Here is a 26,385-nt window from a genome sequence, read left to right on the forward strand (position 1 = left end):
GCCGCTATAAAAAATAGTTTGTCTGCGTTAGCGCTTGTAATAACAATGTCACTAATAGTAAATGGGTTATACTTGTATAGCGCTTTTCTACCTTCAAGGTACTCAAAGCGCTTTGACACGATTTCCACATTCACCCATTCACACACACTGATGGCGGGAGCTGCCTTGCAAGGCCCTAACCACGACCCATCAGGAGCAAGGGTGAAGTGTCTTGCTCAAGGACACAACGGACGTGACAGTGTTAGTAGAAGGCGGGGCCACTCCCCCAACCGCGCCACGTCGTCCCTAATACTTGGTTAATATTCAAATCACGAAATGTGAAGAAGTATTGTTGGCTGTTTGTGAATGGTTATTTATTGGATTTTATGCTCACATTTGGCTCCGCTATAAGCTGACTTTTATTTACAAGTTGGAATGCATAAGAAAAAAAATCTGAGTCTTTCATAATGATTGCGAACGATAGGCAAAATTCCAAAAAAAGTGCAGTTCCTTTTTAATTGATTTAGTTGATACAAGTTAAACCGAAAAGGTTTATTCTGTCTTCTTATTTAATATAGTTTTAGTTTCTTATTTCAGCATGTAAAGGTGAAACAATACTTGACATACCTAAAAGCATGTCTGGAAAAAAATGAAAGCTAAAAACACCCTTTTCAAATCTAACTGCGTTTTGCATTCCGTCCTTTAGTTCCACTTCAGAAGTTTTCAGCTGTATCAGAGGCTGATCAGACAAAGACAGTCATGGCAGGCTGCCCCATTGCTCTGCAGTGTGAGCTTTCAGACCCCAGTGGACAAGTCACATGGTTCAAAGATGGATCACGGATCCTACCTCAAAGTGGAATAGACATCCAGTCAAAGGAAAACTTGAGAAGTCTAGTTATTCCATCTGCCAAGGTGGCTGATTCTGGCGTATACCGTTGTGAGTCGAAGGATGACGACATCCAGTTCACTGTGGAAGTAAAAGGTGATGCTCGGAACTTTAACTGGCCTTGCACTGTTAACTACCTGGAACAGAACGTGTGCATGTGTTCAACCGAACTCACGACATTGTCAATTCATTTTCTTCTACCAAAGTATTGCTTACAGTTTCTATACTTTAACCCAGGGGTGCTCACACTTTTTCTGCAGGCGAGCTACTTTTCAATTGATCAAGTCGTGGGGATCTACCTCATTCATATATATAATTTATATTTACTTATTTAAGAAATATATGTTTTGTTAACAAGTTAAAGGTGTTTAATGATAATGCAAGCATGTTTAACACATATAGTTAATATTGTTAATAAATTAAAGGTGTTTAATGATAATACAAGAATGTTTAATACATATAGTTAATATTGTTAACATGTTAAAGGTGTTTAAAGATAATGCAAGCATGTTTAACACATATACTTAATATTGTTAACAAGTTAAAGGTGTTTAATGATAATACAAGCATGCTTAACACATATAGTTAATATTATTAACAAGTTAAAGGTGTTTAAAGATAATACAAGCATGTTTAACACATATAGTTAATATTGTTAACAAGTTAAAGGTGTTTAATGATAATACAAGCATGTTTAACACATATAGATTACTTTCTTTCATGAAGACAAGAATATAAGTTGGTGTATTACCTGATTCTGATGACTTGCTTTGATTGGAATCAGACAGTGGTGCTGATAACGTCCACATTTTCAAATGGAGGAGAAAAAAAGTCCTCCTTCTGTCCAATACCACATGAAAGTGGTTGGTTTTTGTCATCTTATTTGTCCAGCTTCCATACTCCTTTGTATACACTTTACAAGAAATACATTGGCGGCAAACTCCGTAGCTTGCTAGCTTGTGCAAGCTAGTTTTCTGAGACTCTTAGCGCAGGCAGGATGAAGCAGAGCTTTTATTGTGAAGGCAGGAACTGTGCAGTCGGTCTTTGGAGTTTTGACGACAGGTACGGCGCCAGAGTCTGTTGAAATAAAAAGTGTTTCTCGCCTTCCTGTCTGTAATTTTTTCTTAATAATGAGCTGGCAGCAGCCAGCGTCATCTCAGAAGACCCTCGGGTGCCGTGAATGTCAATCAAGTGACGAAAGTGACGTCATAGTGAAGATTTATGATCGCTCATTTTTAGGACTATTTTTTTCATGCCTGGCTGGCGAACGACTGACACACCCTCCGCGATTGACGTAATGAGCACCCTTCCTTTAACCATTGAAACCTACAATGCAGAATCCCACTACTTGCATTGTTAACCGCTTCTTGTTAACAGTTTTGTACAATTTAAACACAGGCACAGAAAATGGAAAGGTGTGTGTGTGTGTGTTCTTGTCTCATAGGAAAAGTGAACGATGGGCACATTTTTTTTTTTTTTTTAAAGTGCCGTTCCCCTCTAATGCTTTGGTTCTGGATTTGTCTCTGTTGGCATGTTTATGTGGAGGGTGTAAAATAATGATTTCCCCCTTTGCATATAAAATGTGTTATTTATCTTTGGGATCCTGGAATTGTGATTCCATTTTGACAGCAGTGACATTTCTTTTAAAAAAAACTAAACAGAAAAAAAACCATCTTCGTCTGCATATTGTGACAAAACGTCAAATCTTGCTGCTGACTTTCTTTTTTGTCTACCTGTAAATCAAGGAGTAGTCATGTTATCAGCCATCTTTTTTAAACATATGGAAAAAAAAACTTATCAGGAACATTATGTCTGTTTTGGTTAGAGTCCTTTTTTTGGTTGCTTGCAGCCAGTGTACTTTTACCTGTGGTTAACACATACCCTGCCGTTCAAAAGTTTGGGGTCACATTGAAATGTCCTTATTTTTGAAGGAAAAGCACTGTACTTTTCAATGAAGATAACTTTAAACTAGTCTTAACTTTAAAGAAATACACTCTATACATTGCTAATGTGGTAAATGACTATTCTAGCTGCAAATGTCTGTTTTTTGGTGCAATATCTACATAGGTGTATAGAGGCCCATTTCCAGCAACTATCACTCCAGTGTTCTAATGGTACAATGTGTTTGCTCATTGGCTAAGAAGGCTAATTGATGATTAGAAAACCCTTGTACAATCATGTTCACACATCTGTAAACAGTTTAGCTCGTTACAGAAGCTACAAAACTGACCTTCCTTTGAGCAGATTGAGTTTCTGGAGCATCACATTTGTGGGGTCAATTAAACGCTCAAAATGGCCAGAAAAAGATAACTTTCATCTGAAACTCGACAGTCTATCCTTGTTCTTAGAAATGAAGGCTATTCCACAAAATTGTTTGGGTGACCCCAAACTTTTGAACGGTAGTGTACATTTGACTCCTGCACACCTGTCAAGTCAATTACTGATTGCATGGTTTGTATTGGTGCTCTCCGTTGCTTACTGCTGTTTCTTGAAATCTTTTGGAATTACATGGATACTCAATACTCATATTTCCATGTATTAAGACTCTTTTTTCTTGCAATATCTTAACTCTATAGCTCTTCCCACAAAGTTCTCAGAGGTCAAAGAGACAGAAAGGAACAAGACGTTTCAAGAAGGCAATGCCATTATCCTCAGCTGCGAGCTTGCTCAGGATTCTGTTGCTAACGTTGACTGGTACAAGGATGGGATCAAACTACAACCACAAGATAATCTGGAGATCCAGACAGAGGGTCGAAGACGAACACTTTTCATCCCTTCAGCTGAAAACACACAAAGTGGTGTTTACCACTGTGCAACAGCGAATGACACCGTCACATTCAAAGTGAATGTAAAAGGTGATCAGTTTCTTTCTTGACATCTTTGTGTTACCACACACATCTTCATCCAAGGTAAGACTTTCTGGAGGTTGTACTGTCAACTCAATTGTTCTCTTCCCTTAGGCCGATTGCCACAAATTAAGCCCGTGCCGCAATCAGAAAAACACAGAATGGTTGCGGTTGGTTGTCCAATCATTCTCCAATGTGAGGTATTGGATCCTGCTGCCCAGGTTTCCTGGTTTAAAAATGATACAGAACTTTTTTGCAAAACGGGTCTTGACATGAAAAGAGGTGACAGCCTCAGAAAATTAATAATCCATTCAGCTAAGATGTCAGACATGGGCCTCTACAGCTGTAAACTCGCTGACGATGTCGTTACATTCCACGTGGACATCCAAGGTGATTTCTTTGTTTTTAGGTTTGAGAAGTATAATGTACCTAAAGGTGTATACTTATTGATAATCCCGTACCATATGATTAATTTTGCTCAAAATCTTTTCCACCTACTAGCTGCTCCTGTAAAATTTGCAGCCATTCCAGACAAAGAAAAAAACAAATTAGTAGAGGCAGACTGCCCAGTTAGGATGCAGTGTGAAGTCTCAGAGCCAACTGCCCAGGTCCAGTGGCACAAGGATGGAGAAGACCTGTCTCCAAAGAGTGATTATGAACGCCATAAAGAAGAAAAATCGAGAGCGTTGGTTATTAAAGCCGCAGAAGTCAGACATGCTGGGGTTTACTGCTGTGATTCTGCAGATGACCACATAGAATTCAAGGTGGATGTCGCAGGTGATTTATGTATTTTTAAAATCATTAACCTTTTCTTTAATTTTTTACACCTTAAACAACTTAGATCACTAGAAATTAATGAATTACTTCGTGTGGACACGTGAAGAACCCTGTGAGATATTTATTTTTCCAAGCTAAATCATCAGCAAATACAGGAATACATTAACATTTCAAATGTAGCCCATTAGTTATTTTAAACCCAAAGGTCACAAACCAGATGGTAAAAGAACATTTTAGTTATAATAACCCTGCTATCAAGTTAAAACCCCTTACACCTATTACATTATGTCCTAGAATGGAAAATGTGGAGTGTCCTTGTTTTTTTCACTCGTATTGCCTGAAGTTTGGTTTGGTTTGATCTAACTGTTGTCATAAACCCTGGTTTTAACTCAAAATCTCAGAAAAAAAGGATTGCATGCTATCTGAACTGCATCATACAGCAAAAAACCTGAGCATAATGATGCAATTTAGTCAGTTGGTTCTGGTAATATTTTGTATTGTGAGTGTAATGCACTAGAAAAATAGGATTATTTGAAATAGGTAATAGCTGGTAAATATTTCATAGTAAATGCATTGATCTGATGACATTACTTAGGGCAGGGGTCACCAACCTTTTTGAAACCAAGAGCTACTTTTTGGGTACTGATTAATGCGAAGGGCTACCAGTTTGATACACACTTAAATAAATTGCCAGAAATAGCCAATTTGCTCAATTTACCTTTAACTCTATGTTATTATTAATAATTAATGATATTTACACTTAATTGAACGGTTTAAAAGAGGAGAAAACACGAAAAAAATTACAATTAAATTTTGAAACATAGTTTATCTTCAATTTCGACTCTCTAAAATTCAAAATTCAACCGAAAAAAAGAAGAGAAAAACTAGCTAATTCGAATCTTTTTGAAAAAATTAAAAAAAGAATTTATGGAACATCATTAGTAATTTTTCCTGATTAAGATTAATTTTAGAATTTTGATGACATGTTTTAAATATTTTAAAATCCAATCTGCACTTTGTTAGAATATATAACAAATTGGACCAAGCTATATTTCTAACAAAGACAAATCATTATTTCTTCTAGATTTTCCAGAACAAAATTTTTAAAAGAAATTCAAAAGGCTTTGAAATAAGATTTAAATTTGATTCTACAGATTTTCTAGATTTGCCAGAATAATTTTTTTGAATTTTAATCATAATAAGTTTGAAGAAATATTTCACAAATATTCTTCGTCGAAAAAAAAGAAGCTAAAATGAAGAATTAAATTAAAATGTATTTATTATTTTTTACAATAAAAAAAATAAATTTACTTGAACATTGATTTAAATTGTCAGGAAAGAAGAGGAAGGAAATTAAAAGGTAAATAGGTATATGTGTTTAAAAACCCTAAAATGATTTTTAAGGCTGGATTTTTTTCTCTAAAATTGTCTTTCTGAAAGTTATAAGGAGCAAAGTAAAAAAATAATGAATTTATTTAAACAAGTGAAGACCAAGTCTTTTAAATATTTTCTTGGATTTTCAAATTCTATTTGAGTTTTGTCTCTCTTAGAATTAAAAATGTCGGGCAAAGCGACACCAGCTTGCTAGTAAATAAATACAATTTAAAAAATAGAGGCAGCTCACTGGTAAGTGCTGCTATTTGAGCTATTTTTAGAACAGGCCAGCGGGCTACTCATCTGGTCCTTACGGGCTACCTGGTGCCCGCGGGCACCGCGTTGGTGACCCCTGACTTAGGGCATATTTCTGCAAATTATTATGCTTTTCGTTCTGAGATAATAGTGAGAACAAGCATTGACAAGATGCTGGCTGATGCAGATCTCGAGCTGCAAAACGTATTCATTTAATGTTGAATGAACTGAAATTCTTGAAGCATTGATTTGATTCTCAGCTTTCCCGGAAGTTAAGGCAAGGGAGTCTGTTGAAGCAGGCAAACCAGACACAACCTATTGTATTGAAGCAGGCAACCCAGACACAACCCATTGTGAGGTCTCAGACTCTATGGGCAAGAATTGCTTGTGTAAGGATGGAAACAATCTCTTTACGCAATCAGGAACAAAGATCAATTCAGAAGGCTGTACAACGACACCTGATGTGGACTCAGCAGTCTCTTCATTGTCTGGGGTGAACAGTCGTAAAACTGATGATGAGTCACATTCCGACGGTTGCAATACGCAGGTGGAAGGTGATAAGCTTAGTTTTTCTTGTCACGACCTCTAATACCCGGAAAAGTGTAATCATACGTCAAAACGCTCTAATACATCACATGTATCACCCTTCTCACTATGCTTCAAATGTCATTAACATTCATTTCTAATTTTTTGTGGAGTGGTAATACAGAGAATGAAACAATCTTGAAGTCTGCATGGCTGTTACAGTGAATATGCGCTTCAAGAAAGAGTCGGTCTGTCGAGTGTAAACATTTGTTATGTCCCTACTCTGCAGCACCACCGGTGACATTTGCAAACATCCCAGAAGAGGAGCTTTTCAAGAGCACTGTGGAAAAATCCCGACTCGATCTGTCATGCCAAGTTTCACAGGTTGATGGAGTTGTCAAGTGGTACAAAGATGGAGCTGAAATCCACTCAAACGACAATATAACAATGCAAGCAGAAGGCACCCAAAGAAATCTCTCAATCCTTTCAGCCCGACTCTCTGACTCGGGCACGTACACATGTCGTGCAGGAGATAACACCATAATGTTTAAGGTGAACATACGAGGTAAGTGAAGACCTTTTGTGAACCTAATTTGCAAGATGCGAAAATTATGAGTATGTAAAATGTACAGAACAGCCAGTTGACTGAGTGCGTATTTTCTATCAATCTCTCACAGAACCTCCGGTAATGATAATTTACCCTAAGGAAGATGTCCACCTTGACCGCCATGTACCTGAGGAAATTATTCTCAGCTGTGAACTCTCGCGTTCAAATGGCATAGTGAGCTGGTACAAAGATGGCCAAAAGCTCCAGGACAGCGAGAACATTAAGCTAAAGATAGAAGGTCCTTATAGACGACTGAAGATTCTGACTAGTGGAGTCGAGGATTCTGGAGAATACGTCTGCGATACAGCGGATGATTCAATATTCTTTAACCTCGGTATTACAGGTACGAACCATGACATTGCATGTTGTGCATGCATTGTTTTAATGTTGTACTGTATGTAAAACCTGCTCAGTGGCCTTGTGGTTAGAGCAGTGGTTCTCAAACTTTTTTTGTCATCCCCCACTTTGGACAAGGGGGAGTTTTCAAGCCCCACCTGCCCCCATCGCCCCAACAGAACGCTAATGCCAAGCTTAACATTTTCAAATTTATTGAACATCAAGTAACAATAAGTTGTATACATTCAAAGTCAATAACATAAAATAACATCAAGTTCAATAATAAATAAAATAACTGCATCTGTGGTATAACTTGCATCAAGTTGAATATCAAATAAAATAACTTGCATCAAGTTCAATAATAAATAAAACAAAAGTGTTATAACTTGCATCAAGTTCAATAATAAATCAAAAAAAGTGTTATAACTTGCATCAAGTTCAATAATAAATCAAAAAAAGTGTTATAACTTGCATCAAGTTCAATAATAAATCAAATAAACGTGTTATAACTTGCATCAAGTTCAATAATAAATCAAATAACTTGCATCAAGTTCAATCATAAATAAAACAAGTGTTATAACTTGCATCAAGTTCAATAATAAATCAAAAAAGTGTTATAACTTGCATCAAGTTCGATAATAAATCAAATAACTTGCATCAAGTTCAATAACAAATAAAAATAAAAGTGCCACTTTGCAATCTTTGCAAAAAAAAAGGAGGAGCTATGCGTTTTGCAAGACAGGGAAACTGAACATGAGTTTTACAGTACTCCAGCATTAGTGGCTGCAATGAGTCTGTTTTGCACTGCACAGCTTTTCAAATCGGGGTTGCAGGCTCGACACTGCCACTGTTAAAACCTCATTGAGTTCGGGGCTGAGCTGCCTTGACGCGAGTGCTTCCCGGTGAATGACACAGTGTGTCCAATGCGCATTTGGCGCAACCCTCTTTATTAGAGCCTGCAGCCCGTTTCTTGACTTTGCCATGGTCTGTGCGCCATCAGAGCAAAAGCCCACACAGTTTTCCCATTTAAGGTCGTGTTCTTTCAGGAAACTGTCCATTATCTCGAACAGCTCATCAGCAGTGGCTCTATTTTTTATGTATTTGCAAAACAGCAAATCCTCGCACAGTGACTCGCCATTCACAAAGCTTCCGCTTAGCCCCGCCCCCATTAGTTACTGTTGCTATGTCTGTCAAACTTTCGCTCCTACCTAGAAATTTAAAGCCTACAGGAAAAATGAGTAATTTACATTTATTTATATAGCGGATTTCACAGACAGAATCACAAAGTGATTTACAGTGTGTATAGAAAATGAAAGCATAGTAAAAAAAAAAAATCTAAGAATATAATGAAAAAAAAAAAAAAAATTAAAGTTAAATTTCCTCCCGTTCCTCGCGCCCCACCTGTCATGTCTCTATTCCCCACCAGTGGGGCGCGCCCCACACTTTGAGAAACGCTGGGTTAGAGTGTCCGCCCTGAGATCGGTTGGTCGTGAGTTCAAACCCCGGCCGAGTCATACCAAAGACTATAAAAATGGGACCTCCCTGCTTGGCACTCAGCATCATGGGTTGGAATTGGGGGTTAAATCACCAAAATAATTCCCGAGCGCGGCCAGCGCTGCTGCTCCCCTCACCTCCCAGGGTGTTGAATAAGGGAATGGGTCAAACGCAGAGAGTAAATTTCACCACACCTAGTGTGTGTGACTATCAGTGGTACTTTAACTTTAAATGCAAGTTTTAAAAGAGAGATTTGGCATATAAAACAATATGGATCTTGATAGGCTTCACGCAATGTGATGTTATTTCTTTACACCACCACAGATACAATAAAAATACAATTCAGTCCTAGATGCCCTAACGTTACCAATAAATAATATCTAAAATCCTTCCATATGATGCATAAAAAAACTGCATTTGATGATGTAGTATGTGGTGAGTGATGAGTAGAATGAACAAAGAAGAATGGGATAATCAGCCTACGGTATACTGTGTTTATTGATTGTATACAGGCCCTACGATGTAATAATTGTAACAAAACATGCAGAGCGTACTGTACATATCTTAACCTATAACTATCTTATTCTTTCACTCCAATGCAATTATGCATGCTGTGTAAGGAAATCAAAAAAGTAAACATTGATTGCATTCAGTAATTTGCTTACTCTACAAAGGATAAACCCATGCCACACAGCACTCGTTTTAGTAATTCATGTCTTCATATAGATTAAGATTAAAGATTAAAGTACCAATGATTGTCACACACACACTAGATGTGGTGAAATTTGTCCTCTGCATTTGTCCCATCCCCTTGGGGAGCAGTGGGCAGCAGCGGCGCCGCGCCCGGGAATCATTTTTGTGATTTAACCCCCAACTCCAACCCTTTGTTGCTGAGTGCCAAGCAGGGAGGTTATGGGTCCCATTTTTATAGTCTTTGGTATGACTCGGCTGGGATTTGAACTCCAACCTACCGATCTCAGGGCGGACACTCTAACCACTAGGCCACTGAGATGGACAGTTTGTATCAGGGGTCTCCAACATGTTACCCGTACTCGTAAGCTACCAGAAGCTAAAATAATGTTTACATAAGATCTTAGTATTTTATTATGCTTTCATTTATTGACAAATTCCAGATCCATTAACTGGAGTCAAACGATACTGACAGATAACAGTACATGTCATATTAACTGTAATCTGAATAGAAAACTTGTAGCAATGGCACTAATGGAGTAATGTCTATTTCTAGAACCTCCAGTACGGATTGTGTCGCCAAGTCAGTCTCAAATGGAACTGTGCCAACAAACGTCAGAGAGGATGGTTCTGAGCTGTGAGATCTCACGACCGCATGCAGTGGTCCGTTGGTATCGAGACGGACTTGAAGTAGAGGAGAGTGACAACCTCATACTAGAGGTGGATGGAGTCTACAGAAGGCTTATTATACCTGAAACAACTATTAAAGATTCTGCAGAATATGTATGTGACACGATAGATGACTCCATGACATTCTTTGTAAATATAGCTGGTAAGGAAGTTAGAAAGCTGTGACAGGAAACGTGTCAGTGTGTAACCGTGTCTCACAACACTTTTTGACATTTACAGAGCCTCCTGTCCGCTTTGTTCGACCACGAAAGACATTGAGCAGGCTTGAAAAAGTGGTTGGAGAAACCTTGGTTTTGGACTGTGAAGTATCCAGACCAAATGCTGTAGTTTTCTGGAAGAAGAATGGAGAAGAAGTGGAAGGTCTAGCAACTGTCACCATAGTTGAAGATGGTGTATTGCGTCAATTAACCGTTCACTCACTAACACTAGAAGATGCAGGAATATATGTCTGTGATGCAAAAGATGATGTGATGGATTTCCATGTAAAGGTGCAAGGTAGGTCATATGAAGATTTAAACCTAAGAGTTGGCCTGAACGGTTACATCATGTTTGGATGTGCATTGTTGACTTGTTTCTGTAAGAAACAGGATCTTTTATTTATTTTTTAACGTTTGGCTTTGTCTTTTCTTGTTCGTTTTCAGATTTGCCTGTAAGAATTATTGGAAAAACAGAAGCAAAAACCGAAAAGCAATTCTTAGTGTCTGATGACATTATTCTAGTATGTGAACTATCCAGGGCAAACGCATCTGTCCGCTGGTACAAAAATGATCAGCCAATTGATGACAGTGAGCAATACTGTAGTGAAGAGCAGGGTGTTTTCCGTTCATTGGTAGTCCTAAACGCCTCGCTCGAGGATTCAGGAGAGTACACTTGTGATGCACTGGATGACAAACTGGTGTTCCATATCACTGTTGCAGGTATTTGTGTTGATGATTAGGATTGCAAAAATGTTTCGTTGAGCAGAAATAAATTGATTGACTATCTGTTTTTGTTTAGAGCCTCCAGCTAGGATCGTCGGAAATTCTGGCCACCCAGAGCATCATATATTACTTACAGGAGAAGAACTTATTTTAGAGTGTGAGGTGTCTCGGCCCAACGCCACTGTTCAGTGGCTATGGAATGACAAGATATTGAAACCAAACACTCGTGTCAAAATTTACAGCCATGACGTCATGAGGAAGCTTGTTCTCTCTGGTCTTGAGCCATCAGACTCTGGAAAATATGTTTGTGATACCACAGATGACAAACTGATCACAATTGTTAAGGTCCAAGGTAAGTATAATATATTTGCAAATATCATAATAGAAACTAGAAAAGCACTCGGAAAGCGCAGACCTCTGCCAGACCTTACCTTCCAATAGTCAAAAAGTCTTGAATCTAGATTGTGATCCGACTCACCCCCAAAATGTAATGACTTGTTTGTATTTTTTTAAATTTATTACATGTCTTGAAACTTTTTGAGCTATTAATACCAAAATTAAAGATACGGAGTGAAGACTGTCTTTGTCTCTGTGGGTGGAGGCGGTGCCGCTAGCACACAATTGAAGAAGTTGAGGGTTGTAACATAAACATAACGTACCCATGGCCGTAACTACCATTAAGGACAGTGAGGTCATGTCCTCTGTATTCATCCCCTTGCTTTGCAAAGGAGGAGGTCTTGGGTTCCAATCCTGGACGTGGAAGAAATTTTGGTATGGTTTTTAAATTTATGTTTTAATGATGTTAAAATTATTTAATATGCTGAGCTTCAGCATATTAATAAAATTGTGAACTGTTACAAAATCCTATTGATTTTCAAAGATGTTAGATGATATAAAATGTGATAATTCTACCAATGAAAGCTATTATTGTTTATATGGTGCTGGGATACGCATGATTTCAGCCTTTCAAAGCTTGGACAACCAATTGTTGACCTCGGTATTTGTCAAATCCTAGTTACGGCCCTGAAAGTACCATTGTAGAAATTATCCGAATTAGGCCCAAACTGTAATCAGTTGTTCCTTATCTTATTGTAGACCTTTTCTGAAAGTTTTACAAAGTTTTTTTTTTAATTATGTTGGTAACAAACTAAATAACAGACAAACCAACTGCAACGATTACATAGCCGCCTGGCAGGGGTAAAAATAGGTTCATTTTTAATTCGACAAACTGAAATTTAATAATAGCTTTTTATATTTTATTTTTTTCCCCACAGAAGTACCGGTAAAGTTTGTGAATAAAAAGGCAAATAATAAAATCTTTGCCTATGAAAATGAGAGTACAACACTATGCACTGTTGTGAACCAAGACAAAGCTAATGTGCGGTGGCTGAAAGATGGCCAACTACTGAACAAGGACAACATTCACATCTCCAGTGAGGGCAATACCCACAAGCTCACTATTAATCCCCTGCAGCTGTCAGATTCTGGAGACTATGTCTGTGATCTAAGCACAGATGAGATGTATTTTAGTCTTTTTGTCAAAGGTAAGAATTTGACACCCCTAATCAAAATGAGCCCCTGATTCCACAATATATCATTCCTTGATGATAACTGTCACCAAGGTAACTTCTCTGAAATGATATTCTATATCCCCTCACCAGAAATGAAGGTGAAATTTATCCGACCGCTGGAGAACGTCGAGTGTTTGAAAGGCAGTAGCCTCACATTACGATGTGAGATCAATAAGCCAAAAGGAGATGTCCAGTGGCTGAAGGATGGCCAAGAAATCTTGCCAAGTCCTCGTTACAGAATAAGGGCACAAGGTCGAGAGCGAAGTTTTACTGTCCATGAACTATTGGATGAAGATGCTGGTGAATATGCCTGTGAAAGCACAGATGACAGAACCTCAGCTGTTGTCTCGGTTAACAGTAAGTAAATGTCCATCATTCAAGTTAATGGGGTGAAAATGAATAGGTCATTCGTCATCTGAGAAATATTTGCCAATTTAAAATGACTGACTGATTGCTTTGCTTTCAGCTCCCCGAGTTGTGGAGTTCATAGGGGAACTTCATAGCGTTACTGTTTGTGAAGGAGAAGATGCAGTATTTAAGTGCATGATTTCACCAGAGGACGTTAAATTGGTGTGGTGCCTGAATGGCAAACAGGTAGCTCTGAATGAGCGCACTGTTGTTTCCAGCAATGGACTATGCCACATGCTCTGTATCCATAACTGCATGGTTTCGGATAGCGGCATAGTGACAGCTGATGCAGAGGGATTGGTATCAAAGGGCGAACTCCAGGTTCAAGGTGAGTGTTCTGTCCATCAACATAATATTGTCGGTAATATAATGCATTAGTCGTCATCACATGTATCCGTGGCTGTTACTATTATTATTTATTTCCAATTATTGCCTTAATCCCATAATGTGGCAATGTTGAATATTTTGACTTCCATCCAAGAAACATTATACCGGTCATAGTCTTGAGTTTACCACAACATTGTTTAATGGTCATTGTGGCCACTGGTGTGATTTTTTTTGTTGACATCTGCTTAAGTACACTGTCAAAAGCCAGCACTTTTTTGGCTAAACCAAGCTTTAACATGTAGCTGAAGCTATGTTAGCCTAGCCTGAAGTTACCTACGGGAGGCAAGCCTTTGAAAACAACTGTTATACAAGATTAGAGGTGGCCAAGTGCAGCCTGCCGGCGTCTTCAGTCTAGCTTGTGAGACGTCACAAGTTTTATAAGACGGTTGGCCCGTGATACATCTCTGAGTTATTTTCAACTGTCTTAAAGGTTATTTATTGTCAACACGCTACCATATTATGGACAACAGTAGTAAATTTGGTCCATGACTGAGTTTTCGCGGATGGTTTGCAGGCATAGCATTAATTTATATCACACAACTATAACACACTACTTGCTTATTGAACTTTGCGGCTATTACAAAAAATGTCTAAGTAGTATACAGAATTAAACATTTTAACCATTTAAATCCACTACCAAGCCTCATCGGTAAAATGCAAAACACTCAGCATTTTAGCTGCTTGAAATTTTTGATTGATTTCAAAACTTTAAGGAGGTTGTCACTAGGGATGATGTTTGATAAGGAATTATCGAGTTCGAGCCTATTATCGAATCCTCTTATCGAACCGATTCCTTATCGATTCTCTTATCGAGTCCAGATAGGTTGTTGTATATGGAAAAAAACACACAATATTTGGTTTAACAAAAGCTCACTTTTATTATATAATAAAAAAATAAAATCTAATAAATAAATAAATATTGACTGTTACCCACCTAAAAAAATAAAATAAAATAAATAAATATTGACTGTTGTTACCCAAAGTATATTAAGTGGGATTTTTCAGAGAAACAGATATATACAGTAACACAAAAACAACCTGTCTCTGTGATCACTATAGGTGTAAAAATAATAATATAGTGTTAAATAAAATCAGTCCCTTGGGCACAAAACTGAAAATAATACAGCTCTCCAAAAAGTGCACTTCTGCTGCTATTTGACATAACTGTTTGTTATGATGCTTTGACATTTTTTCACTTTATTTCTTTATTGAAAGAAAATTCTATGAAGAGAAAAGTTCTTTTTCAAATGTGGTTACAATGCTAAAAAATGAAAAGTTAAAACTAAAAAAAGAAATACACTTTATTGAGTTAACATTATTTCTTTATAGGGGAAAAAATGTTATGAGCTAGAGAATATGACAACTACACTACCCAGCATGCAACGGGAGTTACGAGCATGCGCGGTAGCCCCGAAAAGTGTTGCATGTTGCCACGCTGTGAAAGTAAACGTCAAGAACTCAGCCAACACGCCTCGTCTGCATTATTTATAATTAGACAGACAACACATCTACAGTGTGATTTTGTTTTGTTTACAAGGAAAGAAAAACAAAAGTTAAAAAAGGGAGATATGTTGTATATATATGTATGTGCTGCGGTTGCTTTAAGAACGTTGCGACAGCTGCCGTAAAGGAGGTGCGTTGCTAGCCTGGTTGCTATGTTTCCGGTTGGTCGTAAAAGTGTTCGTCATGTGTTTTACCCTGCTAAAATCTCTCAGTAAAGTTATTCGATGGATTATAGCTTTTGTTTTGAACTTTATTACACATTGGAGAGCTTTTTCCCGTCCATTGTTTTCCTGCTTTCGCTATCTGCGCCTAATGACTGAGCTACGTGACGTCATTTCTTGTGATGTCCCACGGAGCATTTCTGGTCGGGACGGGATTCGAATAAAGAATCAACTCTTTTCCTTTACTATAATGGTCTCGATAACGGGTACCGGTTCTCAAAAAGGGATTCGAGTCTGAGGACTCGGTTCTTCTCTTATCAAACAACCGGGAAAACCGGTTTCGAGTATCATCCCTAGTTGTCACAGAAGTAAACTTTCCCACACATGTTTATGCTTCAAATTTTAGTGTTGTCAGGGTTTGATTGTTCATAAAAAGTCAGGCTTTTGTCCGCAATGTCCAACAGTCAGAAAGTCGTCCTCTCGTTAATGATGAATTTGTGAGCTTCAGACGAGTCCTTATGGTCCATTTCAGCTTTAACCTTCCTCTTGTGTTAGCTTTCTGTTACAATCTCTTATGTTAACGGGTCGGTTTTGACCCGTGTCTTAAAGGCCTACTGAAACCCACTACTACCGACCACGCAGTCTGATAGTTTATATATCAATGATGAAATCTTAACATTGCAACACATGCCAATACGGCGGGGTTAACTTATAAAGTGCAATTTTAAATTTCCCGGGGAACTTCCGGTTCAAAACGCCTTTGGAGGATTACGTATGCGCGTGGCGTCGCAAGGTCCACGGAAGTGTTTGGACCCTTTTGGACACAATACACATAGCTCTGTTTTCTTCGACAAAATTCCACAGTATTCTGGACATCTGTGTTGGTGAATCTTTTGCAATTTGTTTAATGAACAATGGAGGCTGCAAAGAAGAATGTTGTAGGTGGGATCGGTGTATGCGGCTGGCTGTAGCAACACAACAAGGAGGACTTTGTTGGATATCAAACACGCTAGCGGCGAACTCACCTTGACTTCCTACGTCTCCGGGCCGCCGACCGCATCGTCGATCGCTGGAACGCAGGTGAGCACGGGTGTTGATGAGCAGAGGAGGACTGGCTGGCATAGGTGGAGCGCTAATGTTTTTATCATAGCTCTGACGAGGTCCCGTTGTTAAGTTAGCGTCGTTAGCAACAGCATTGCTAAGCTTCGACAGGCATCGAATACACATTAACCGTGTATTTACATGTCCAGTGTTTGGTTCGGTGTCTCCTGATAGTAGTATTGTTGATCTTCTGTCTATCCTTCCAGTCAGGGATTTATTTATTGTGTTTCTATCTGCATTTGAGACAGATGCTATCACGTTAGCTCATGCTAAAGAGCTTCGTCGATGTATTGTCGTGGAGATAAAAGTCACTGTTAATGTCCATTTCGCCTTCTCGACTCTCATTTTCAAGAGGATATAGTATCCGAGGTGGTTTAAAATACAAATTCGTGATCCACAATAGAAAAAGGAGAGAGTGTGGATTCCAATGAGCCAGCTTGTACCTAAGTTACGGTCAGAGCGAAAAAAGATATCTCTTGAACTGTATTCTAGTCCGTCACTCTAACGTTCCTCATCCACGAATCTTTCATCCTCGCTCAAATTAATGGGGTAATCGTCACTTTCTCGCTCCTAATACCTCTCGCTCCATTGTAAACAACGGGGAATTGTGAGCAGCACTACCGCTTGTGATGTCACGCTACTTCCGGTAGGGGCAAGGTTTTTTTTCATCAGCGAGCAAAAGTTGCGAACTTTATCGTCGATTTTCTCTACTAAATCCTTTCAGCAAAAATATGGCAATATCGCGAAATGATCAAGTACGACACATAGAATGGATCTGCTATTCCCGTTTAAATAAAAAAAAATCATTTCAGTAGGCCCTTAAATCAGCTGTAAAATACACTAAAACATTTATCTATCATCCAATTTGTTTCTCATCTCTTGGTTACCTTGTTAGGCTTCCTTATCCATGAAAATATTGGTTTTAATATTTTTGGTGTGGGCCATTGGGCGTTTTTTTTGTCAGTATACCCCTCGATGTCAATTTAAAAAAATGGTAAAATTAACCTCAAGAGAATCGTATAAATAAATAAAAGGTTGTTGTGTTACCTGACTATTACTGAGGGGTATTAGAACATAACTCTTAAATAAATTAGTTTTATTTATGTTTTTATTTTAATAATTGTATCTATCGTAACATCTATGGTGTTACGGGTCAATTTCGACCCATATATGTATATTTACTTCAAGAAAAAGGTTAAAAAGTATTTTTTTGCAGCAACAGAACTTCAAGGTCAAACAAACAACAACCAATCAAGCAAATCAAACCAATAGAAATAGATTACTAGTTCCAAAACTAATAAAAAACAAAATCAGAGTAAAAGTCTCTGTGTGCAAGAACTTGCATGTGTATGTGTGTGTGTTTAGATGCATGTGTGGCAAAAAGTGACACTTTTAGTGTGTTCTTTGCAGAGATATTTCTTGCAGTTGAAGCACAATACATTTGTCTTTCTGTCCTTACTGCTTGGGCAGACCTGACACCTCTTACTTTGAGAATCAGGTGGCCTGAGTGGGGTTGTGGCTGTGACTCTTCTGGTTGATGTTGAGGCAGAGCTGGCTGAGGAGGATGCTGGCGCGGATGCTCTTTGTGTTGCTGATGAAGTGGACGGAGCGCTAGGCTAGCTCTGCAGCTGTCTGACCAAGGCTGCAGTGTCTGGGTCTCGGGCCACCCGTACCCTTTGCTCAATGTGTGGCTTGACAAGGGAATTTCCCAGCTCCTCAAGAAACATGCTCCGCTTGTTTTTTTTGGTTGAGTTCCACCCTTGGTGGATGTGGGTCCACAACACAAATGCATTACATGTAGACACATCGAGGATGTTGTAAAACACAACCATTGGCCATCTCCTGGTCATTCGCTGGCAAGTGTAAGTGGCAGTCAGCTTGTTCAGGTTGTCCACTCCTCCTTTTGTTTTTGTCATAGTCGAGGATAATTGTGGGCTGTTTGTCACTTCCTGATGACACAGCTGCATCTTTGTGAAGAGTAGACATAAGTATCACATTCCGTTTTGGTTTTTTTGGACAATATGAGACAACAGTGGCGGTGTCTGTAAAAGCAAACTTTGAGGAAAGCAGAGCTCTGTCCTTCACCTGCAATATTTCAGCAGGCAGCTCAGGTTTATTTTTCTTCACTGTGCCCACCATGGTAAGTTTCCTCCTGATAAGTTCCTGTCCTTCTTCTCACCACCGGTGGCCTCCTCATTAGATGTGTCTGTGTCTTCTGGATGATACTCCACATTGTCTTCCTCCTCAGAAACCTGCTCATCCGTATCACTATGCTGCTCTGTGTCCTCTACCTCATTTTCACCAAAAATATTATCCAGAACTTCTCTTACTGTAAATCTTTTTGTACTGGATAACAAGGTAAAATGAGAATCCCCTAAAGCTCACATGATTGGGAGAGGAGCTGGCTGTCAGTGTGTTCAGTTTTGACTGTAATTATTGCTTTATAATCTTATTTTTATAACTGGGTCGAAACCGACCCTAACAACACCAAGGTCATAATTTCAACCAGAGCATTTTATAATTAAGTGAAAGAAAAAAAAGAAGTTTTATTTTGTTGAAATAAAGGTTCCTTACAAAGTCAAAAAGCCTTGATGCAAAAAATTAAATTTATGTGGTTCTTTTATGCATTTAAAAACTAAAACGGGTTGGTGCCGACCCTAACACAAGACGAAGGTTAAATAACAATATATAAATAATAAATGTCAGTGTTTATGTCACGCCGACAACACAAACACATCGGCTTTAGCGTTAGCTTGATAGCATTAGCATTCTGTTCACTCGGGCTGAGGCTAAAAACTACACAAATGAAGTGTCACTGACTACTTTTACAACATGTAATAAAGTAAACAGTTAATATTTGATGTTATTTACCTTCGTATATATTTACATATGTGTATATGTATACACATATGTGTATATTAGGGCTGTCAAACGATACAAATATTTAATTGCGATTAATCGCTTTGTCCATAGATAACTCAAAATTAATCGCAATAATCGCAAAAAGATATAATTTTTCGTCATTAATATGTGGACTCTAGACAGATATGTGTTTAAGTTTTTAATACCACGACTGGACAATTAATTTGCTTTAATTAAATGTTTTTTTTTAAAAAAAAACATTATGCTTTTTGAAACAGCTCAACACAAAAAGGATATGAACACGTTTTTTAAAAGAGAGTTAAAGAAATACTTGCAGTAAGTTGGTGTCTTGCAAGATTTTCTATTTTGTAGGAATACAGAATTTGTAGGCCTACTTTACAGTAGGAGCACTTGCATTTAGAGGAGAGGAGCTACATTTTCATGTTTAGATGCACTAATAACATAAAATTTGGATTGTTACGATCATGATTTGATTGTCAAAGATGTTAGGATATATTTTTTTCTACAAACATTTGTATATTAATAAAGGTGTGTACAGTATGTAAAGACATTGCTCTATCATCTCTACATTAATTTCAGTAAAATGTGAAAAAGTTTAGGAGTTCTGTCCTGAGTGTTTAGAACAATGTCCACGACTGCCAATCAGGAACCATTAATACTCCAGCTAGTACAGTATACTTACTGTATGTGATAAATAAGGAGCCTATCAGACAATTTAAAATTGTTGAAAAGGTGCCTTTGATGGCTAGTGCTTAGCAGCTTCTCCTGTTAACCTCAGACTGGTAACTGACAGAGACACGTGGTTTGGCATAGTTGGAGAGTCAGATTCCTGAGAGCTTTCAGCATATGCGCCGTACTTGAATTTGCACCGTACAGTACATTGCTGAATTTGTTTGGTATATATTGTGTTTCACTTTGCCTGGGTGTGGTTTCCGAGTGTGCAGTGTCAAACAGTATCTAATAATGTGACTGATGCAGCTATGAAGTTGTCCATTCTATTTGTTTGCTTTCTTAGAACAACATGTGATGTTCACCAAGAAAATGGCACCACTTACATCCGAGGAAAACAGTGAGGCAACACTGGAGGTGGAGGTGAGCCTAGATTCCAGTGAAGTGCAGTGGATGAGGCAAGGAGTGTTGATCCACCCAGGGCCCAAGTACACCCTGAAACACAAGGGCCCTAAGCACAGCCTTACTATCCACAAACTCGGCAAGTTTGACCAGGGCACCTATAGCTGTGAGACCCTTCATGACCGCACGCAAGCCCAGCTCACAGTGGAACGTGAGTGCGCTCGTGTTCTCACTATGCCGTGTTGTTTGTTTACCGCCGTTGCCGATGGCGCCCCCGTCAGTTTCTTGTAAAGCAAGTTCAATTCAAACTGAGTATGAGTAATTTGAGTGACTGAGGACTGGCGCAGCAACTCATACTGCAACATGATGGCAACGGACAGCTGCCCGCCACTCTGCAGAATTAAACTTTGAGAGCAATGTCACTGTTTTTGTGGATCATAAGAAGCAACAATCTTGTCCACTAAAGTAAACCAGCCACATGAGGATTACAAGTACCTTCAAATTATCTTTTTAAATTCATATTTACTAAAAAAAAATTCTTGCATGTTTCTGTTATTCCTGTGATCTTCTGACCAAAAAAGTTAATTAAGGACTGTTCTTTCATCACTAGTAGGGATGGGAAGGGGAGAGTCAGGACCTTAGGCTGTTCAGGCTGCTGGCACCTCCAATGAATTTGGATCTCCTCTCATTGCTTCTAAATTTACACACTGGCCTTCAAAACTAAGGTTGTTGTCATCGGGTCGCCACAATAAAACTCCTTTTTTTCACGGGGAATCATACTTGCCAACCCTCCCGAATTTTCCGGGAGGCTCCCGAATTTCAGTGCCTCTCCCGAAAATCTCCCGGGACAACCATTCTCCCGAAAATCTCCCGATTTCCAGCCGGACAACTATATTGGGGGCGTACCTTAAAGGCACTGCCTTTAGCGTCGTCTCTCACCTGAAAAGGAGACTATTATACACTACCGTTCAAAAGTTTGGGGTCACCCAAACAATTTTGTAAAATAGCCTTCATTTCTAAGAACAAGAATAGACTGTCGAGTTTCAGATGAAAGTTCTCTTTTTCTGGCCATTTTGAGCGTTTAATTGACCCCACAAATGTGATGCTCCAGAAACTCAATCTGCTCAAAGGAAGGTCAGTTTTGTAGCTTCTGTAACGAGCTAAACTGTTTTCAGATGTGTGAACATGATTGCACAAAGGTTTTCTAATCATCAATTAGCCTTCTGAGCCAATGAGCAAACACATTGTACCATTAGAACACTGGAGTGATAGTTGCTGGAAATGGGCCTCTATACACCTATGTAGATATTGCACCAAAAACCAGATATTTGCAGCTAGAATAGTCATTTACCACATTAGCAATGTATAGAGTGTATTTCTTTAAAGTTAAGACTAGTTTAAAGTTATCTTCATTGAAAATAAGGACATTTCAATGTGACCCCAAACTTTTGAACGGTAGTCTATATGTCTCCGTTATCCATACACTACCGTTCAAAAGTTTGGGGTCACATTGAAATGTCCTTATTTTTGAAGGAAAAGCACTGTACTTTTCAATGAAGATAACTTTAAACTAGTCTTAACTTTAAAGAAATACACTGTATACATAGCTAATTTGGTAAATGACTATTCTAGCTGCAAATGTCTGGTTTTTGGTGCAATATCTACATAGGTGTATAGAGGCCCATTTCCAGCAACTACCACTCCAGTGTTCTAATGGTACAATGTGTTTGCTCATTGGCTCAGAAGGCTAATTGATGATTAGAAAACCCTTGTGCAATCATGTTCACACATCTGAAAACAGTTTAACTCGTTACAGAAGCTACAAAACTGACCTTCCTTTGAGCAGATTGAGTTTCTGGAGCATCACATTTGTGGGGTCAATTAAACGCTCAAAATGGCCAGAAAAAGAGAACTTTCATCTGAAACTCGACAGTCTATTCTTGTTCTTAGAAATGAAGGCTATTCCACAAAATTGTTTGGGTGATCCCAAACTTTTGAACGGTAGTGTAATTTTTATCTATAACCCATAAAGCAGGCAGGCACGGAGCTATTTCTCAGCGTGTGTTTATTCCAGCCGGCACGTTAATACACTGACACACAACATCCAGATTCCCATTATGAATTGCTTCAAAACTACGGCAAGTTGTAATATCCAAAATTTCCAGCCGGACAAACAATATTGGGGGCGTGCCTTAAAGGCACTGCCTTTAACGTCGTCTCTCACCTGAAAAGGAGACTATTATATATCTCTCCGTTATCCATACGTTTATCTATAACCCATAACACGGTGGCCGAATGGATATAGTCCCTCATGAACGGTCAGAGAAGCACAAGGGGGCGGCAACGCAGTATTATGGGCCACCTTGCAAGCAACATTCCGTTCTCATTTGCGGATGTTTTCAACAAATCCGTGAATGATATGTTACCCGATTCAGAGATCGCTCGCCAGTACTCAAATGGCAGAACGAAAGCTACACAAATAGTGAAAGGTAAGTGTTTTTTTTTTTTTTAAGTAAGCAGCAAGTACAGTACAGTTAGTAGAACAACTGTGTTTTCATTACTGTTTACTGTACTATATACACTACCGTTCAAAAGTTTGGGGTCACATTGAAATGTCCTCTTTTTCAATGAAGATAACTTTAAACTAGTCTTAACTTTAAAGAAATACACTCTATACATTGCTAATGTGGTAAATGACTATTGTAGCTGCAAATGTCTGGTTTTTGGTGCAATATCTACATAGATGTATAGAGGCCCATTTCCAGCAACTATCTTTCCAGTGTTCTAATGGTACAATGTGTTTGCTCATTGGCTCAGAAGGCTAATTGATGATTAGAAAACCCTTGTGCAATCATGTTCACACATCTGAAAACAGTTTAACTCGTTACAGAAGCTACAAAACTGACCTTCCTTTGAGCAGATTGAGTTTCTGGAGCATCACATTTGTGGGGTCAATTAAACGCTCAAAATGGCCAGAAAAAGAGAACTTTCATCTGAAACTTGACAGTCTATTCTTGTTCTTAGAAATGAAGGCTATTTTACAAAATTGTTTGGGTGACCCCAAACTTTTGAACGGTAGTGTATATATATATAAGAAATACTTTACTTTAAACCCCAATAAAGAAAAACTGCACATTTCCGAGTGTTATTATATTATGGGTAGCCTAAGGCACAACTGTGCAATAATGCTGTTTAATCAGCATCTTGACATGCCACACCTCTGAGGTGGGATGGATTATCTTGGCAAAGAAGAAATGCTCACTAACACAGATTTAGACAGATTTGTGAACAGTATTTGAGAGGAATAGGTATTTTGTGTATATAGCAAAAGTGTTGTGTTTATGTTTTGTTCAGTATAAATACTGCTCCTTGCAATAATTAATTCGGGGCAACCTTTAGCCACAGTGCCTGCTCACGCTTTCCATTAAAATCAGTGTTTTCAACTTAAACTTACCTTTTGTTTTACTACTTTTGGCATACTACGGTTCTCTGAGGGAATTTGACGTTTCAACGTTTCCATACAGGTCGAAAAATCACAATCAAGAAAGGCTTGACTGACACAAAAACCATGGAGAGGGAAACCATCTCCTTTGAAGTTGAACTGTCACATCCCAGCGTGCCCAGCACCTGGTGGAGAAATGGAATCCAGCTTAAGCCATCAAATCACTTTCGAATGAGCGCCAAGGGACAAGTCCACAGCCTGACTATTTCAAACCTCTCAGTGGAAGACACTGCCACCTTCATGTTCTGCGTGGATAATCTGAGGACATCAGCAAAGCTTGTCGTCAAGGGTAAGTCATTTCAAGATTTACCCCATCAATATTTTTTTTTCTCAAACTTACAGTAAAACTCTAAATTAAGTTTACGTTGTATGTTTGCACTTACAAAATGTTAATAATCCACCTATGCACATGACATTTTGTGAACGTTGGGTGGCTAAAAGGTACATTGGCCTCAAAGTGATTTTAAAGATACAGTACATTAATATTTTAACTAAAAGAGGCCTTTATTAATGTATGTATTCGAAATGATATTGGGATGAAGAACTTCATTAAAATTAACTCTGAAGTTACACTACCGTTCAAAAGTTTGGGGTCACCCAAACAATTTTGTGGAATAGCCTTCATTTCTAAGAACAAGAATAGACTGTCGAGTTTCAGATGAAAGTTCTCTTTTTCTGGCTATTTTGAACGTTTAATTGACCCCACAAATGTGATGCTCCAGAAACTCAATCTGCTCAAAGGAAGGTCAGTTTTGTAGCTTCTGTAACGAGCTGAACTGTTTTCAGATGTGTGAACATGATTGCACAAGGGTTTTCTAATCATCAGTTAGCCTTCTGAGCCAATGAGCAAACACATTGTACCATTAGAGCACTGGAGTGATAGTTGCTGGAAATGGGCCACACCTATGTAGATATTGCACCAAAAACCAGACATTTGCAGCTAGAATAGTCATTTACCACATTAGCAATGTATATAATGTATTTCTTAAAGTTAAGACTAGTTTTAAGTTATCTTCATTGAAAAGTACAGTGCTTTTCGTTCAAAAATAAGGACATTTCAATGTGACCCCCAAACTTTTGAACGGTAGTGTATATCACTATCCAAGTGTGTCTATAGAAAGGGAAGTAGTCATGATTATGACTATTGAAGTAATAAATCACACATAATCATCTTTTGTCAAAACATAATAAAAAGTTGGGTTTTGGGGTGAAATTTCAGGACAAACTTAAAATACCTTTGCCAGGTGAACTCAATTTGACCTTTCCTAAACATTTTAGTGCACATACCTGTTCAATGTTTCAGTATATTGTCCAAAGGACATCATTCACAATAGATGTATGGACCATGAATGGATCAATACATGTTTTAATTACAATTGGCATTAAAAAGTGCTCTACATCGTGACGTTCACATTTTGACGACATAAGAGATATAGCCATGTCCACACAATTACAAATATTTTAAGAACACATAATTTTCTATTTAATACGATCATTCAAATACAGGTTTTTGTCCTAAACTCCAGGCGGAGTGGATATTTAAAAAAAAAAACACTAGCTTCAGTGTTTGTATGTGGAAGGATAAAACAGAGCTTTTTGGTTTGTGTAATCACAAATGTGCAGCATTATTTTGTGTTTTTCCAACCTTATTTAACAACAGAATATGACGTTATTAACTTAGATTCGTACACTATGATAATTACAGGTGTTTGTTTCATTTTGTGCAGCAGTAGACACAACAAAAGCACAAACATTTAAAAAAAAACTGTCAAAGTTTTCTGGGCTCTGTGTAAGTGTGGTCTGATTTGAAACAGAATGCAAATATTGTAGTGAATTTATTATGATACAGTTGTTAACAGGAGTTGAAGTCACAGTCGGACATTAAACGTTTCTCCACAAAACTGAAAAAGTGGCTTAAGGAAAATCAGAAGTGTGAGCACTAGAACTGGATGTAGTATGGACAAATGGGGCCAATTATTTTCAATTTGTTTTTATTTGTAAACTTGTCTTAATCCTTTTGTATGTGTTTTACACTTCTCTCGTCTTTTTTTAAAAACCTAACCAGGGACAAGGGTTGCAAATTAACCTGTGGCTATAAGTCTTATGTACTTTGACATTGGTTACCTATGGGTAGCAATGTTTAATTGTACTGTCCCTGTCAAATAAATACATGAATGAATAAAAACACCATAGAATAAAAAAGGAACCGGTGTTAAAGGGCAGCCCTGGCAGAGTCCGACCCTCACTGGAAATGGGTTGAATTACTAAGCTTTGGCACTGATCATACAGGGAGCGAACCGTCACGTACAGGCGGTCCAATACCCCATACTCTCTGAGCACTCTCCACAGTTCTTCCCTGCGGGACATGGTCGAATGCCTTCTCCAAGTCCACAAAACATGGACAAACTCCCACACACCC

At 38.3% G+C, this 26,385-nt stretch overlaps 1 protein-coding gene across 1 annotated transcript in view; it reads left to right on the forward strand.

The window, feature by feature from the left end:
- The window catches only part of LOC133663250 (obscurin-like protein 1), a 93,197-nt gene that overhangs the window by 55,585 nt on the left and 11,227 nt on the right, over positions 1-26,385 (forward strand). Inside the window, exons 7-15 of the mRNA XM_062067590.1 lie at positions 6,932-7,207; positions 7,320-7,592; positions 10,326-10,601; positions 10,679-10,954; positions 11,101-11,376; positions 11,456-11,731; positions 13,417-13,686; positions 20,409-20,675; positions 23,989-24,255. Of these exons, the coding sequence (XP_061923574.1) occupies positions 6,932-7,207; positions 7,320-7,592; positions 10,326-10,601; positions 10,679-10,954; positions 11,101-11,376; positions 11,456-11,731; positions 13,417-13,686; positions 20,409-20,675; positions 23,989-24,255 (2,457 nt within the window). The remainder of the gene's footprint in view (positions 1-6,931; positions 7,208-7,319; positions 7,593-10,325; positions 10,602-10,678; positions 10,955-11,100; positions 11,377-11,455; positions 11,732-13,416; positions 13,687-20,408; positions 20,676-23,988; positions 24,256-26,385) is intronic.

The sequence above is a fragment of the Entelurus aequoreus genome, linkage group LG13 (assembly GCF_033978785.1).
Source record: "Entelurus aequoreus isolate RoL-2023_Sb linkage group LG13, RoL_Eaeq_v1.1, whole genome shotgun sequence".
Lineage (NCBI taxonomy): Eukaryota > Metazoa > Chordata > Actinopteri > Syngnathiformes > Syngnathidae > Entelurus > Entelurus aequoreus.